General features: G+C 40.2%; 1 protein-coding gene across 1 annotated transcript; it reads left to right on the plus strand.

Moving 5' to 3' along the window:
- The first annotated feature begins 7480 nt into the window (after nt 1-7480).
- LOC132817554 (secreted phosphoprotein 24-like) lies at nt 7481-12358 on the plus strand. Its single transcript, XM_060828058.1, has 9 exons — nt 7481-7620; nt 7754-7857; nt 8230-8358; nt 8594-8725; nt 8832-8876; nt 9877-9921; nt 11648-11692; nt 11923-11967; nt 12099-12358. Exons 1-9 carry the CDS (start codon nt 7569-7571, stop codon nt 12129-12131), a joined length of 630 nt encoding a protein of 209 aa, XP_060684041.1. The 5' UTR covers nt 7481-7568; the 3' UTR covers nt 12132-12358.
- Nucleotides 12359-12774: the final 416 nt, after the last annotated feature.

Raw genomic sequence — 12774 nt, forward strand, 5'->3', positions numbered from 1 at the left:
TGTAGGAAAAGGTCCAGTGTTTCAACGATTGGAGTGTGGCAGCAATTTGTCAAATTGAATTTGTATTCAAGGGAAAGCAGTTGCCACATTCTATAAGGACTTGTATGCTACCCTTTGGCAAAGAACAAAGTCTTCACAGATACAAAGCTAAAAATCACACAACACCACGTTATAGTCCAACAGGTTTAATTGGAAGACTAGCTTTCGGAGCGCTGCTCCTTCATCAGGTGGTCGTGGAGTATAAGATTGTAAGACACAGAATTAACAGCAAAACGTTTACAGCATGATGTAACTGAAATTATACCGTGAAAAATACCTTGATTGTTTGTTAAGTCTCTCATCTGATAGAAAGACCATGTTAGTTTCACTTTTTTCATATGTAAATCACAAAACATTTTTTTAAAAGTTGCATTCTCAAGTGAACTTTAACAATTGGTGGAGGACCATTTCCATCACAGAACACACCAGATGGCCTCTTTAAAGATCGTAATTTCCCTTCTCACGTGGTTGAAGATGCCCTCCAACGCATCTCATCCACATCCCAAAACTTTGCCCTCAAACCCCACCCCTCCAACCGTAACAAGGACAGAACCCCCTTGGTCCTCACTTTCCACCCTACCAACCTTTGCATTAACCATATCATCCGCCGACATTTCCGCCTCCTCCAAACAGACCCCACCACCAGGGATATATTTCCTTCCCCACCCCTTTCCGCTTTCCTCAAAGATCGTTCCCTCCGTGACTACCTGGTCAGGTCCATGCCCCCCAACAACCCACCCCCCCATCCTGGCACCCTCCCCTGCCAACGCCGGAATTGCAAAACCTGTGCCCACACCTCCTTCCTCACCTCTATCCAAGGCTCTAAAGGAGCCTTCCACATCCATCAAAGATTCACCTGCACATCCACCAATGTTATTTGTTGCGTCTGTTGCTCCCAATGTGATCTCCTCTACATTGGGGAGACTGGTCGCCTCCTCGCAGAGCACTTCAGGGAACATCTCTGGGACACCGGGACCAATTAACCCCACTGGCCCGTGGCCCAACATTTCAACTCCCCCCATTCACTCTGCCAAGGACATGCAGGTCCTGGGCATCCTCCACCACCTCTCCCTCACCACCCGATGCCTGGAGGAAGAACGCCTCAAATTCTGTCTCGGAATACTTCAACCCCAGGGCACCAATGTGGACTTCACCAGTTTCCTCATTTCCCGCCCCCCCCCACCCCCCCCCCCCCCCCCCCCCCCCCCACCTTACCCATGTTCCAACCTTCCAGCTCAGCACTGCCATTATGACCTGTCCACTTGTCAATCTCCCTTCCCACCTATCCACTCCACCCTCCCCTCTGACCTATTACCTCCATCCTCACCCCCATTCGCCTATTGTACTCCTTGCTACCTTCTCTCCAGCCCCCCGCCACCAGTTATCTCTGAACACTGGAGGCTTCCTGCCTCTATTCCTGATGAATGGCTTTTGCCTGAAAAATTGATTTTCCTGCTCCTTGGAAGCTGCCTGACCTTCAGTGCTTTTCCAGCACCACTCTGATCTAAACTTTAACAACTGGTGTCAGCCCAGACAATGTATTGGATATTAGCACCCTTGAGTGCTGCTGTCAGTGCCGTAATGTTTAGACTGATTATAATCTAAAAAAATGAATTAACAGACTCTTACATGGATTCATGCAGTTTTTGAGCAAAGTACAATGTAACTGAGCAATTGCAAATTCACCCACAAACTTATATGTGTATGTGTGTGAGTGCGAGTATGTGTGTATGCGCCTGTGTGTGTGGTGGGGGGAGTGGGGTTGTGAGTGCCTGTGAGTGTGTGTGTGTGTGTGTGTGTGTGTGTGTGTGTGTGTGTGTGTGTGTGTGTGTGTGTGTGTGTGTGTAGGAGTATGCATGTATAGTGCAATGGTGGTCACCTGTAATGTGACATGAACCCAAGGTCCCGGTTGAGGCCCTCCCTATGGGTACCAAACTTAGCTATCAGCCTCTGCTTGGCCACTTTTCGCTGCTGCCTGTCCCAAAGTCCACCTTGGAGGATGGTCACCTGAAGGTCCAAGATCAAATGTGCCAGACCACTGAAGTGTTCTCTAACTGGGAGGGAACACTCCTGTCTGCCGCAAAGGCTACACCAACGGATGAATGGGCACTGCAAAACAATCAACAGACAGAAGTGTTCCCTCCCAGTTGGAGAACACTTTAGCGGTCCAGGACATTCGACCTCAGACATTCGGGTGACCATCCTCCAAGGTGGACTTCGGGATCAGCAGCAGCAAAAAGTGGCCGAGCAGAGGCTGATAGCCACATTTGGTACCCATAGGGAGGGCCTCAACCGGGACTTTGGGTTCATGTCACATTACAGGTGACCACCATTGCACTACATATACACAAACAGACACTCCTACACACACACACACACACACACACACACACACACTCACACTCTCACACACACAGACACTCTTACACACACACACACTTGCACACATTCACATGCAAGTTTGTGGGGTGAATTTGTACTTGTAGAGTTACATTGTACTTTGCTCAAAAACTGCATGAATCCATGTAAGACTCTGTTAATTCATTTTTTAGAATAGAATCAGTCTAAACATTATGACACTGACAGCAGCACAGAGGTGTGCTAATACTCAATATATTGTGTGGCTGACACCAATTGTTAAAGTTAACTTGAGAATGTAACTTTTAAAAAATGTTTTGCGATTTATACATGAAAGAAGTGAAACTAACATGGTCATTCTATTAGATGAGAGACTTAACAAACAACCAAGGTATTTTTCAACGTATAATTTCAGTTACATCACACTGTAAACTTTTGCCATAAATTTTGTGTCTTACAATCTTATACTCCACAACCACCTGATGAAGGAGCGTCACTCCGAAAGCTAGTGCTTCCAATTAAACCTGTTGGACTATAACCTGGTGTTGTGTGATTTTTAACTTTGTACACCCCAGTCCAACACCAGCATCTTCAAATCATGACTTCACAGACACAGTCACTCTAACCCCTGGATCTCTCCACAATCACCTTCCCTTGAATCCCTTTCTTGTAAATATTCAAATTGCACCTCAAAGCTGCCACAGAAATCAGTAATATTCATCCTCAAGAAGTTCACACTTAGGGTTTGTTTCCACACTGTAGGGATTCTATGATTAATGCAAAGGAAATGGAATTTGTGAAAATTGTTACATGTAATGCGATGTCACTATTCCCTGACCATGGTTGGATAGTTTGATGCCATCAAGCGTGTCTTAACAAGTAGAGGTTGATAGTGTCATAGGGTCATAGAGATATACAGCATGGAAACAGACCCTTCAGTCTAACTCACCCATGCCAACTAGGCATCCTAACCTAATCTAGTCCCATTTGCCAGCACTTGGCTCATATCCCTCTCAAACCTTTCCTATCCATATACCCATCCAGATGCCTTTTAAATGTTGTAATTGTACCAGCCTCTACCACTTCTTCTGGCAGTTTATTCCATACATGCATCACCCTCTGCATGAAATCGTTGTCTTAAATGAAATGTAGTTTATTTGCAGATTGCAATTAGATGTAAGTTACATTGCTAAGATTGACAATGTTCCTAAGCTTATAAGGATACCTAGGACATAGACTGTCTCTCTACAATATCCTAAACAGCTCTGTCTGTAATGAGATCATTGTAGGATCATTCCTTTTTAAAACTTTAATCCATTGACACCTTTAGTGAAAAAACTCATTTTTGATTAAATTATAGAAACTTGGACACATCCAGTTTCTCCTCATTTCTGATCAATGGACAAATTAAGTAACACTTTCTATATTCAAACTACCAGCCGACAATAATCTCCATTGGCTACTACATTCAATCATTCATCTTCACTTTGAAGATTGACCACAAGTAATGGTCATATTGAGAAGAGGTGGGATGTAAATATTGAACTTCAAATTAAATAAACAGTGGGAACGTGCTGACACGTAACCTCCACATATGAGATTTGTTCAAATATTGTGAAATAGGGCATGGTCTGTTTAAATCTCCAATCCGCTACAATATTATCCATTTCAATGATTGCTTAAAGTCTTGTGAGATTCTGTTTTGAATGTTTGATGTTGTTAATTGAAATCTAACTCCTGTTTTTGTTGAATTTGGCACATTTTCAATTTCACAACTTTCTTCTTTATTGATCTGCTGAATGCTTGGCTTCTCTTGATTTTTCCCCTCCTCCTCATCAACCCTGTTCCCCTCCCACATTAAACCTTGAGCCTCCTCAAAGCGTCATGGAGCCGGGAAGGCAGGAACCCCTAACCATTGACTTTTCCACGTGTCAATAATCCCCCAAACTAAAATAAATCTCTGGATGTAGCGCCTACACATGTAGAGTTAAATGGTTTCTGTTGTCAGGAGTAAGTTACAGCTATAGAGAAGCTCTGGCATTTCACTCAATGGTTTCTTTTCAGAAACCTCCTCAGATTCAGAAAATGTTGATGTTGATCTGAAGTGTTGCTCATGACATTAAGACCGCAAAAATTAATGGCCAAAACCTACTGTACCCGCAACATTGAAATGCACAAGTCAAGTCAAGACAAACCATTAACTGTAGATGTTATTGATACTAGATGCCCACAATGCTGTGTATATTGCTTGCTTATCATTAAATTGCATTGGCATGAAGTGATATGCACAGAGTTTGGCATTAACTCAGCAAACATATTCATTGAATGAAAGCAAATATAAGAAAATTAACTACAATGTGATGCAGCAGTCAATTTGTGCTCAGAATATCAGGCAATGGAGGAGATTCACTTGATTTGTCTATTGCTCACAGATAAGAAAATTAAGTGTTCAACTCTGTCTCTGAGGGTTGCTGTAAAGCAACATAAAATCCTCAGAGCAGTGTATGAGATGACACATGTTGCACAAACCATGAACTCATGAGTTCCAGGACCATATTTGGTTATGACTAGCTAGAACATTACAGACAGTCCCCAGTTGGAAATGGGTTCTGTTTGAAAGTCAATTTGTACACAAGTTGAAACACAATGCAGAAGAACCTAAAGTAGCCATTCATACATACAAGGAAATTTTCATACAGCGGATATTTAAAGTTACATCCCTGTATGGGATTATGTTCATAAGTACAAGCATTTGTAAGACAGATGTTTGTAAACTGGGGAAACCTACATCAGCTAGCATTTATCTTGCATCATCTGCAATATAATTTGCTGCTGAAAGTTATTAAGCATATACCATGACAACAGAATAACAAGGACAGTGGCTTTTGGGGACCATGATGCATGATGGGAACAACTGTCTATCTGCTAAAGCGATGATACATAAGAGATGAAAGAAACAAATTGATGACAGAGAAGGAGTTCTTGTGAATGTCAAAGTCAATTATCAACAAGAAATATAGAGAAGAGAAGAAAGTTAGCATATGAGAGAGAAAGGTTAAATCCATGAAGAAGCTTAATATTTTAAGTGTTACATTTTAAAAATCTCCATAGCAATTGACTACTTGCATGAGTAAAACTCAACGTTATAAATCACTTCCCTGCTAGGATCCAGAGATTGATGAACATTGTGGTCATAATTATCTCTTTGTTTAACAAAAAAAGGTAAATCGCACCTTCAAACTCTCTGCTGTGTTTAACAGGTAATTGATGTGCAAGTCCAACAAGTTATTAAAACTAACTAGAAGATTGGCATAATGACAGATCAACACCTTGGATATTGTTAAGATTTAACTTGAAGTTGCGGCTTTTTTAGAAAAAAATACTACAATCTCCTTCCACTCAGCAGAAAGTTAGCTCTTGCAGACATTATGTGTTTTGGTCTTCCAGGAATGTGCAAAAGCAGGATGATGAACGAAAGGCAGTGTTGACAATCCAGAGTGTGCATTAGTGTGCTTTGAAGGTCACAAGTCTAAGGAAAGGCATTTAAGCACTTCTGCCAGACAGGTAAATAAAAAGAGAAAAACACTCTGATTCGAAGCACTGGAAACTAATTAGCTAGCAAGCTGGGCAGAAAGAAACAAAAAAACTGTCTCTGTCTGCTCAAAACCAAATGACTAATAACTATGATGGAGGATGAACAGGACAAAAGAATTTTGTTCAACTTAACAAAGCCAAAAGACTTGAAATCAACTAGTGAACTATCAATGTCAACAATGCTAATAGGATTCAACAACCATAATATTCAACTATCTGCTCTTCATGAACAGACACTGATTCTTATACTTCATTTTTAACTCTTATTTTTGAGAACTCACCTCCTATTTTGATTCTGCATGTATGTATATTGTGTTGCTAAACTGTTTTTTTTAATTCATGAAAGCCAGTTTAAATCTGCTCCTTTTTAAAGATACATTTATTTGGGTCTGGGAGACAGGTATTCACAAGGGAATGGATCCTTTCCATGTTCAGCCTTGCTATAAAAAAACAAGAGGGGCTGGTAAATAATGCAGGGGAACCAATTCATTCCACCTCACCTGGCAGATTAAAAGTTTGAAGTAGAATCATAGAATCCCTACCATGTAAAAGAGGCCAGTCAGTCCATTGAGTCTGCACTGATCTTCCAGGATCACCCCAACCAGACCCTGCCCCTCACCTTATCCCTGCAACGCTACATTTCCCAAGGTCGATTCACCTAACCTTCTCATCTTTGAACCCTGGAACTATAACAAATTGGGTACCTCGGCTAGGGACCAATTGCAACAAGATTGTAGCAATATGGGATGGCACGGTGGCTCAGTGGTTAGTACTGCTGTCTCACAGTGCTAGGGACCTGGGTTCGAATCCAGCCTTGGGCGACCGTCTCTGTGGAGCTTGCACATTCTGCCTGTGTCTGCGTGAGTTTCCCCTGGGTGCTCTGGCTTCCTCCCACAGTCCAAAGATGTGTAGGCCAGGTGGATTGGCCATGGAAAATGCAGGTTTACAGGGATAGGGTAAAGGAGCTGGGACATTCTTTGAATGGTCAGTGTGGATGCAATGGGCCGAACAGCCTGTTTCCATACTGAAGGGATTCCAAGAAGTACAGGAAAGTGGAGTCAATTGACCAACATGTTCTACAAATTCACAGTACATGGTGCATGCTTTCAATACCTGAGCTTGAAAAATAATTTGTGCAATAAAAATGATGTGCATTGTACAATGATGATTTTTGCAATAACAATTGATTGAACATTAGCCCCATATGTTTTGTGTACTGAATGTGTACATCACATTTAGCCATATAAATATTGGAGAACTGACATGCAGTTTGTGCAAATTATAGCAGATAATTTCCTGTCCTCCTGTCAATTCATAATTTCACATACTGAGAAATAATCTGATCTCACCAAATCTAAACATGATGACGGTACTGGGAGGAAGCTCTGCCCATATTTGAGCCACTTGGCAGCAGCTTCCCCTGCCCAGGACCAAACTGAGTAAATATGAGTCAGTGTTTGATTGTGGTGAAGGCGCGAGAATATAAAGACTGAACGCAGCAAGGAAAGGGCAGAGCAAGAGAGAGAAGCAGCTCCTTTACTCTGAGAAAGCAGCCAGCTGATCACACAAGAGGCAGAATGAAAGCCTTCCTCCTCACCATTGCTGCAGTGCAGATTCTCCACTGCTCAGGTAGGTCCCAGAGAGAGAGAGCGGCTCCTCATCAACCAATGATTTATTGCCTCAGATATCAGTGAGGTGTAAAAATAATGTGCTGAAGAGTTCTGAAATGTTTTGCACAACTTATCCTTTTCTCTACTGACAGGAATACCGAGCCCTAAGGATGCTCTGAGAGCGTCTGTTATAAAACTGAACCAAATCACCGAGACCAGCAATCTGTGTGGGATAACCAGGAGAAGGGTGAAGGATGTAAGTGTATCCTGATCTCAGTCTGTATCACTCTGTGAACTGTACAAGAGTATTACTGAGTGGAGAGTGACACAGATATAATATGCAGAATATTATATTACTCTCACACTTCTAGGTGAATAAGTACATTAGATAGAGTAGAAAATGTGTTGCTGGAAAAGCGCAGCAGGTCAGGCAGCATCCAAGAAGCAGGAGAATCGACGTTTCGGGCATGAGCCCTTCTTCAGGAATGCCCAAAACGTCGATTCTCCTGCTCCTTCTCCTGCTGCACTTTTCCAGCAACACATTTTCAGCTCTGATCTCCAGCATCTGCAGTCCTCACTTTCTCCATTAGATAGAGTAGGTCACTAATGAACTGCTTCCTCTCATTAGATTCATCGCACAGGAAAATTGTCATACAATGTGGATTTAACATTCTCTGTGAAAGAAACTGTCTGCTCCAAGAATTCTGGACTGGAATTTGATGATCCCAGCTGCAACTTCCGTCCCAGAAAGTCTGCTGTAAGTTCTAAATTACATTGTCACACTCAAACCATCATGTGTGTATGACAAAGGGTTGAGTTACATCTAGAGTTGAGTTACACATATTGAGTTACATCTAGAAAAACCTTGTGCATTTGAATTCTATATCATAGATAAAACTGTTTATAGTGAGATATATGGTAGAAAGTGCATTGTGCACTGCTTTGTAGTATGGCAATATTGAGTGTAATTTTAATTAAATCTGTTTTGACAGGAGAAAGGCTTTTGCAAAAGTCGCATTGAATATTATGCTGATGAGGTTATCAACGTTGATGTGGAGTGTCAAGGACTGAAGACATTTGACAGGAAAAGTGGATCATTTGAGTCAAGTGAAAACAGTGTTGAGGTAAACTCAACATTATATACAACAAGATACTGGAATATTTTACATTTCAGATTGTGTAGCATTGAGTTTCTGCGCTGATTATAGAAATGTTAATATTTTCTTACAGGTCAAAACTAAATCAAAAGGCAAAGAGATGAAGAAATCATTGAAAGTAAGTAGAAACTGGGAATTCTGTAAAAGTAATTTCTTCCTGGTCCAAATTATCTACAAAACTGCATCAAATCCAGAATCCAGATATAATACATGAGTTAGTCATGACTGACAGTTAATTCCAATAATTTGTACTTTTACCAAAATTGCAGACTGAATATCTAAGAGTATTTAGGAAGGGCAGACTAAAATAAAAAAGAATTGGGATGGGATTGTTACTAAAATATGGAATCATTGCAATTGTGAGAAAGTGTGAGTACAGAAAATGTTGATGTGGAATCTATCTAGGTGGAACTAAGAATCTACAAAGAACAGAAAATTATTAGTGGGTGTTGTCTGCAGACCTGCAAACAAAATGATGAGATAGGTGTTGATATTAAAGCAAAAGTTAGGGATGCCTGCAACAAAAAGGGTGAGAGATTAATTGTGGCTGGCTTTAATCAACATATAGTTTGGTCAAACCAATTTAGCACTATTGATGCGGTGGGTGAACTCAGAATGAGGAGTGAATTGCCAATTTACTTCAGTCTGAAAAATTGTAGGTGGGGTGTCTGATGTTTGAAATCACATACACATAAAGGGTCTTGCCCTTCCATGAAGGTATAGTCAGTAGAATATCCACAGCTCTAGGTAAGATGGCATCAGGAGAACTATCTTTCTTACATTATCAACAGTAGTAGCTTCTAATTACTGGCACTTCCACTAGGGGACAATGTTGGGTGGGGGGGGGCACTGCATATTCAATGGAGAATCTCATTCTTCGTTGGTTTACCCATCAACACCAAAGCCCGACTGTTCTAGGATGGGCTCAGTTCTTGCAGCACTGGAGAACAGGAGCCATTTGGTTCATTCAAGTACTGAATCCCGATTCCAAAATTTACAAGTGCTGTCACTTCCTCAGTTACAATCTGACATAATTTAGAACTTACATTTTGAGGTGGTTCTAAAACTCAGGATTTAGAAAGAAAATTAAACATTTAAATCTGAATGTTTTACTCCAGGTAAAAAACAAGTCAACAGAAACATCACTTGAGGACTCTCTGGATGTGAGTATCTATATTAGTTATTTACCTTTCTATCTCTTCATGGAGAATCCTCATTATAGTTTATCCATGGGGTAGGCTGAGGAGGTTGTTCACAAGAACTACCTCAAATGGATCAGGAATTAAGCCCATGTTGTTGGCATTATTCTGCATCAAATTCTTGACAATAAGCTGATATACCATCAGATAATTAGCAACCCAACCTGTTGGAATCTGAGTTCAGGTGCATCACAATATAGTCTGAGGATTGTTATTGACTGAATGCCCACCCAGAGGCAGTAACAGACAAAATCCTGAAGATCATTTACTATTAGGCTGTTCATTTTTGTTTGTGGATTGCTGGGATGATGCTTAATGGATATTAGTAGTTTCCTAAATCACAGAATTTTCTAGAATCATAGGAAATACTTTCCTGTGACAAGAACTAGAATAGCAGGATGCATAACTGATGGTTTCATGAGGGTAGCATAATTTACTGTCTCTTCATGTAACTGAAACACAGATACATTGAAAATATTAGCAGAAGTAGGCCACTCAGCCCTTTCAGTACAACCTGCCTCAATCTCAACTCCATGTTCTCAGTCTCCTGTTAGCACTTAGCCTCTGGAAATCTATCTATTGATTTCTTAAGTATGTGAGGTGACATCTCTCTACTGCCTGCTGTGGTTAGGAATTCCACAGCTTTACAATCCCCTGAATGAAGAGATTTTTCCTCATCTCAGCTCAGAATAGCCGATCTCATCTCCTGAGACTGTGATCCCTTGTTTTGGACCTCCCCAGTCCTGAGAAACATTATTCCTATTTCCAGTCTCTCCAAGCAGTCAGAAAGGTATTTGCTTAATGAATTTCTCTCTCATTCTTCCAAACTCCAGTGAATATATGTCCAGTCGACCTAAGCTTTACTCATATGACAAACTTGCCATCTCAGGAATCACTGTCATGAACCTTCACTGCACTCCCTCAAGGCCAAGTATATCTCCTTAGGTAAAGAGACTAAGACTGCACCCAACACTCTAACTGTGCTCTTACCAAACTATAGTAAAACTTCCTTGCTCCTGTACTTAAACCCTCTTGCAAAGAAGGCCGACAAATCATTTGCCTTTCTAAATGATTGTATGTTTGCTTTCAATGATTGGTTTACAAGGATAGCTTGGTCTCTTTGTTCATCAAGTTTTCCCAATCTATCATAACTTAAAAAAAATTGGCTAATTTTTTTAAGAGGTTAGCTTAGTAAACTGCATTTGCCTTGCCTTACCTTCCCACTCACTCAATTTGTTAAAATCACCCTGAAGTGCCTATTCCTCCTCCCCACTACTCACATTTTTGTTAGCAAATTTGGAAATATTGCATTTGAATCCCTCATCAAATCATTGATAGATATTGTAAAAATCTAGGAACCTAATCAAAAGGATAGTAGGAAAGATAATACTTACTAGTTTCTGTGACAGTGTCAACAAAATACACAACAACCAGTGGAGAATCTCACTCTCCCTTAGCTTATCATCAATAGCACAGTTCCAGTGTCCCAGGGTTGATTAAGTATTGCTGCATTTAAGAACACAAGACTCCATTCCAGCACTGAGTCACTAAATCGCAACTCTGAAATTCAAAGCGTTGTCACTTTTCATTTATAATCTAATACCATTTAATCCTCTTGTTTACAGACTATTCTATAAATCAAGTTTATTTATTAAGTGCTGAACGTTTCAATCATAATTTTCCAATCTAGGTGGAAAGCAAGTCTACAGAAATGTCACAAGAGGATTCCCTAAATGTGAGTATAATCAGTGATTTTGTGTCAGATGCTTATTAATAAAATGAAGTGTGATATATTTCTGAATTTTTATTAAACTATATGTGTCTAGAGAATAAAAAGTTCAAGAGTTAACATATCCTCATTGGTGAAATCAGTGGTTTAAAGATAATCCGATAACTCAATATTAGTTATGAAATGTTTCACTAATTATCCATGGTAAATAGATAAATCTGAATATTTTAATACAGGTGGATAGTAAATCAACAGAGATATCCTTTGAAGTGTCTTCAAACGTGAGTATAAATTGAGATTTTATGACAAAACATTGCCTCGTGATCATGATCGTCAATGAAATAAAATACTGAACTCAATCTGAACCTAGTCCATCTGAAAATGACCATTATCTTCATTCTGTTCATTCCAGGAACACCATGATGATTCAAGAGCCCGACACTAAGCAGGAATGCAACTTCGGAAAAGTCAAACCTGACGTGAACACAACACCTCATTCTGATTAAAGAAGATGAATCATTGTACTTGAACATTTATAAAAGTGATGGGACCTGTGGTTCCTGACTGTATATTTTACTATAACTGGAAAGTTCTAAAGTTTGTAAATGTTCTGTTCTTCATTGTATGTTGTCGCCTTGTACTTTGTGGATCACATTAAACATGTAAAGCGAATATCTCCTGATATTTCTCCGAATGTTGTTTCTCATTTCACTCATTGGATGGGGACTCAGAAAGACATAGCACCTAAACTAAAGTGTTACATACTGTGACCAGACCTCTCAAGTAATTGGTGGTCAGGTTTTCTCAAATGGCTGGGGGATTGGAACTGCTCAGTTGAAACAGGATGAATGAGGATGGTAACATGGAATTGTATGAAGTCCGCTTACTTCATTCTGTAGACATTCAAATCATTAGGTTTGCCTGGTCCTTAAAACTGTCACAGCCGAGCTTTGTTCAGGCAGAGATATGAACAGTCAGTTTATTTGGATTTTACCTTGTTGGATTCTCATCTTAAATTCAAGGAGAGGTATCACTGGATAATTGATGATTAAAAGAAGCACAAATCAGGATCGACAAAAAAGAAAACA

This window comes from Hemiscyllium ocellatum, chromosome 7 (genome assembly GCF_020745735.1).
Source record: "Hemiscyllium ocellatum isolate sHemOce1 chromosome 7, sHemOce1.pat.X.cur, whole genome shotgun sequence".
NCBI lineage: Eukaryota > Metazoa > Chordata > Chondrichthyes > Orectolobiformes > Hemiscylliidae > Hemiscyllium > Hemiscyllium ocellatum.

Coding starts and splice junctions, on each gene's coding strand:
- LOC132817554 (XM_060828058.1), top strand. CDS start 7,569: ATGAAAGCCTTCCTCCTCACCATTGCTGCAGTGCAGATTCTCCACTGC. Junction 9,922..11,647: donor CACTTGAGGACTCTCTGGAT/GTGAGTATCTAT, acceptor TTTCCAATCTAG/GTGGAAAGCAAGTCTACAGA. Junction 11,693..11,922: donor CACAAGAGGATTCCCTAAAT/GTGAGTATAATC, acceptor ATTTTAATACAG/GTGGATAGTAAATCAACAGA.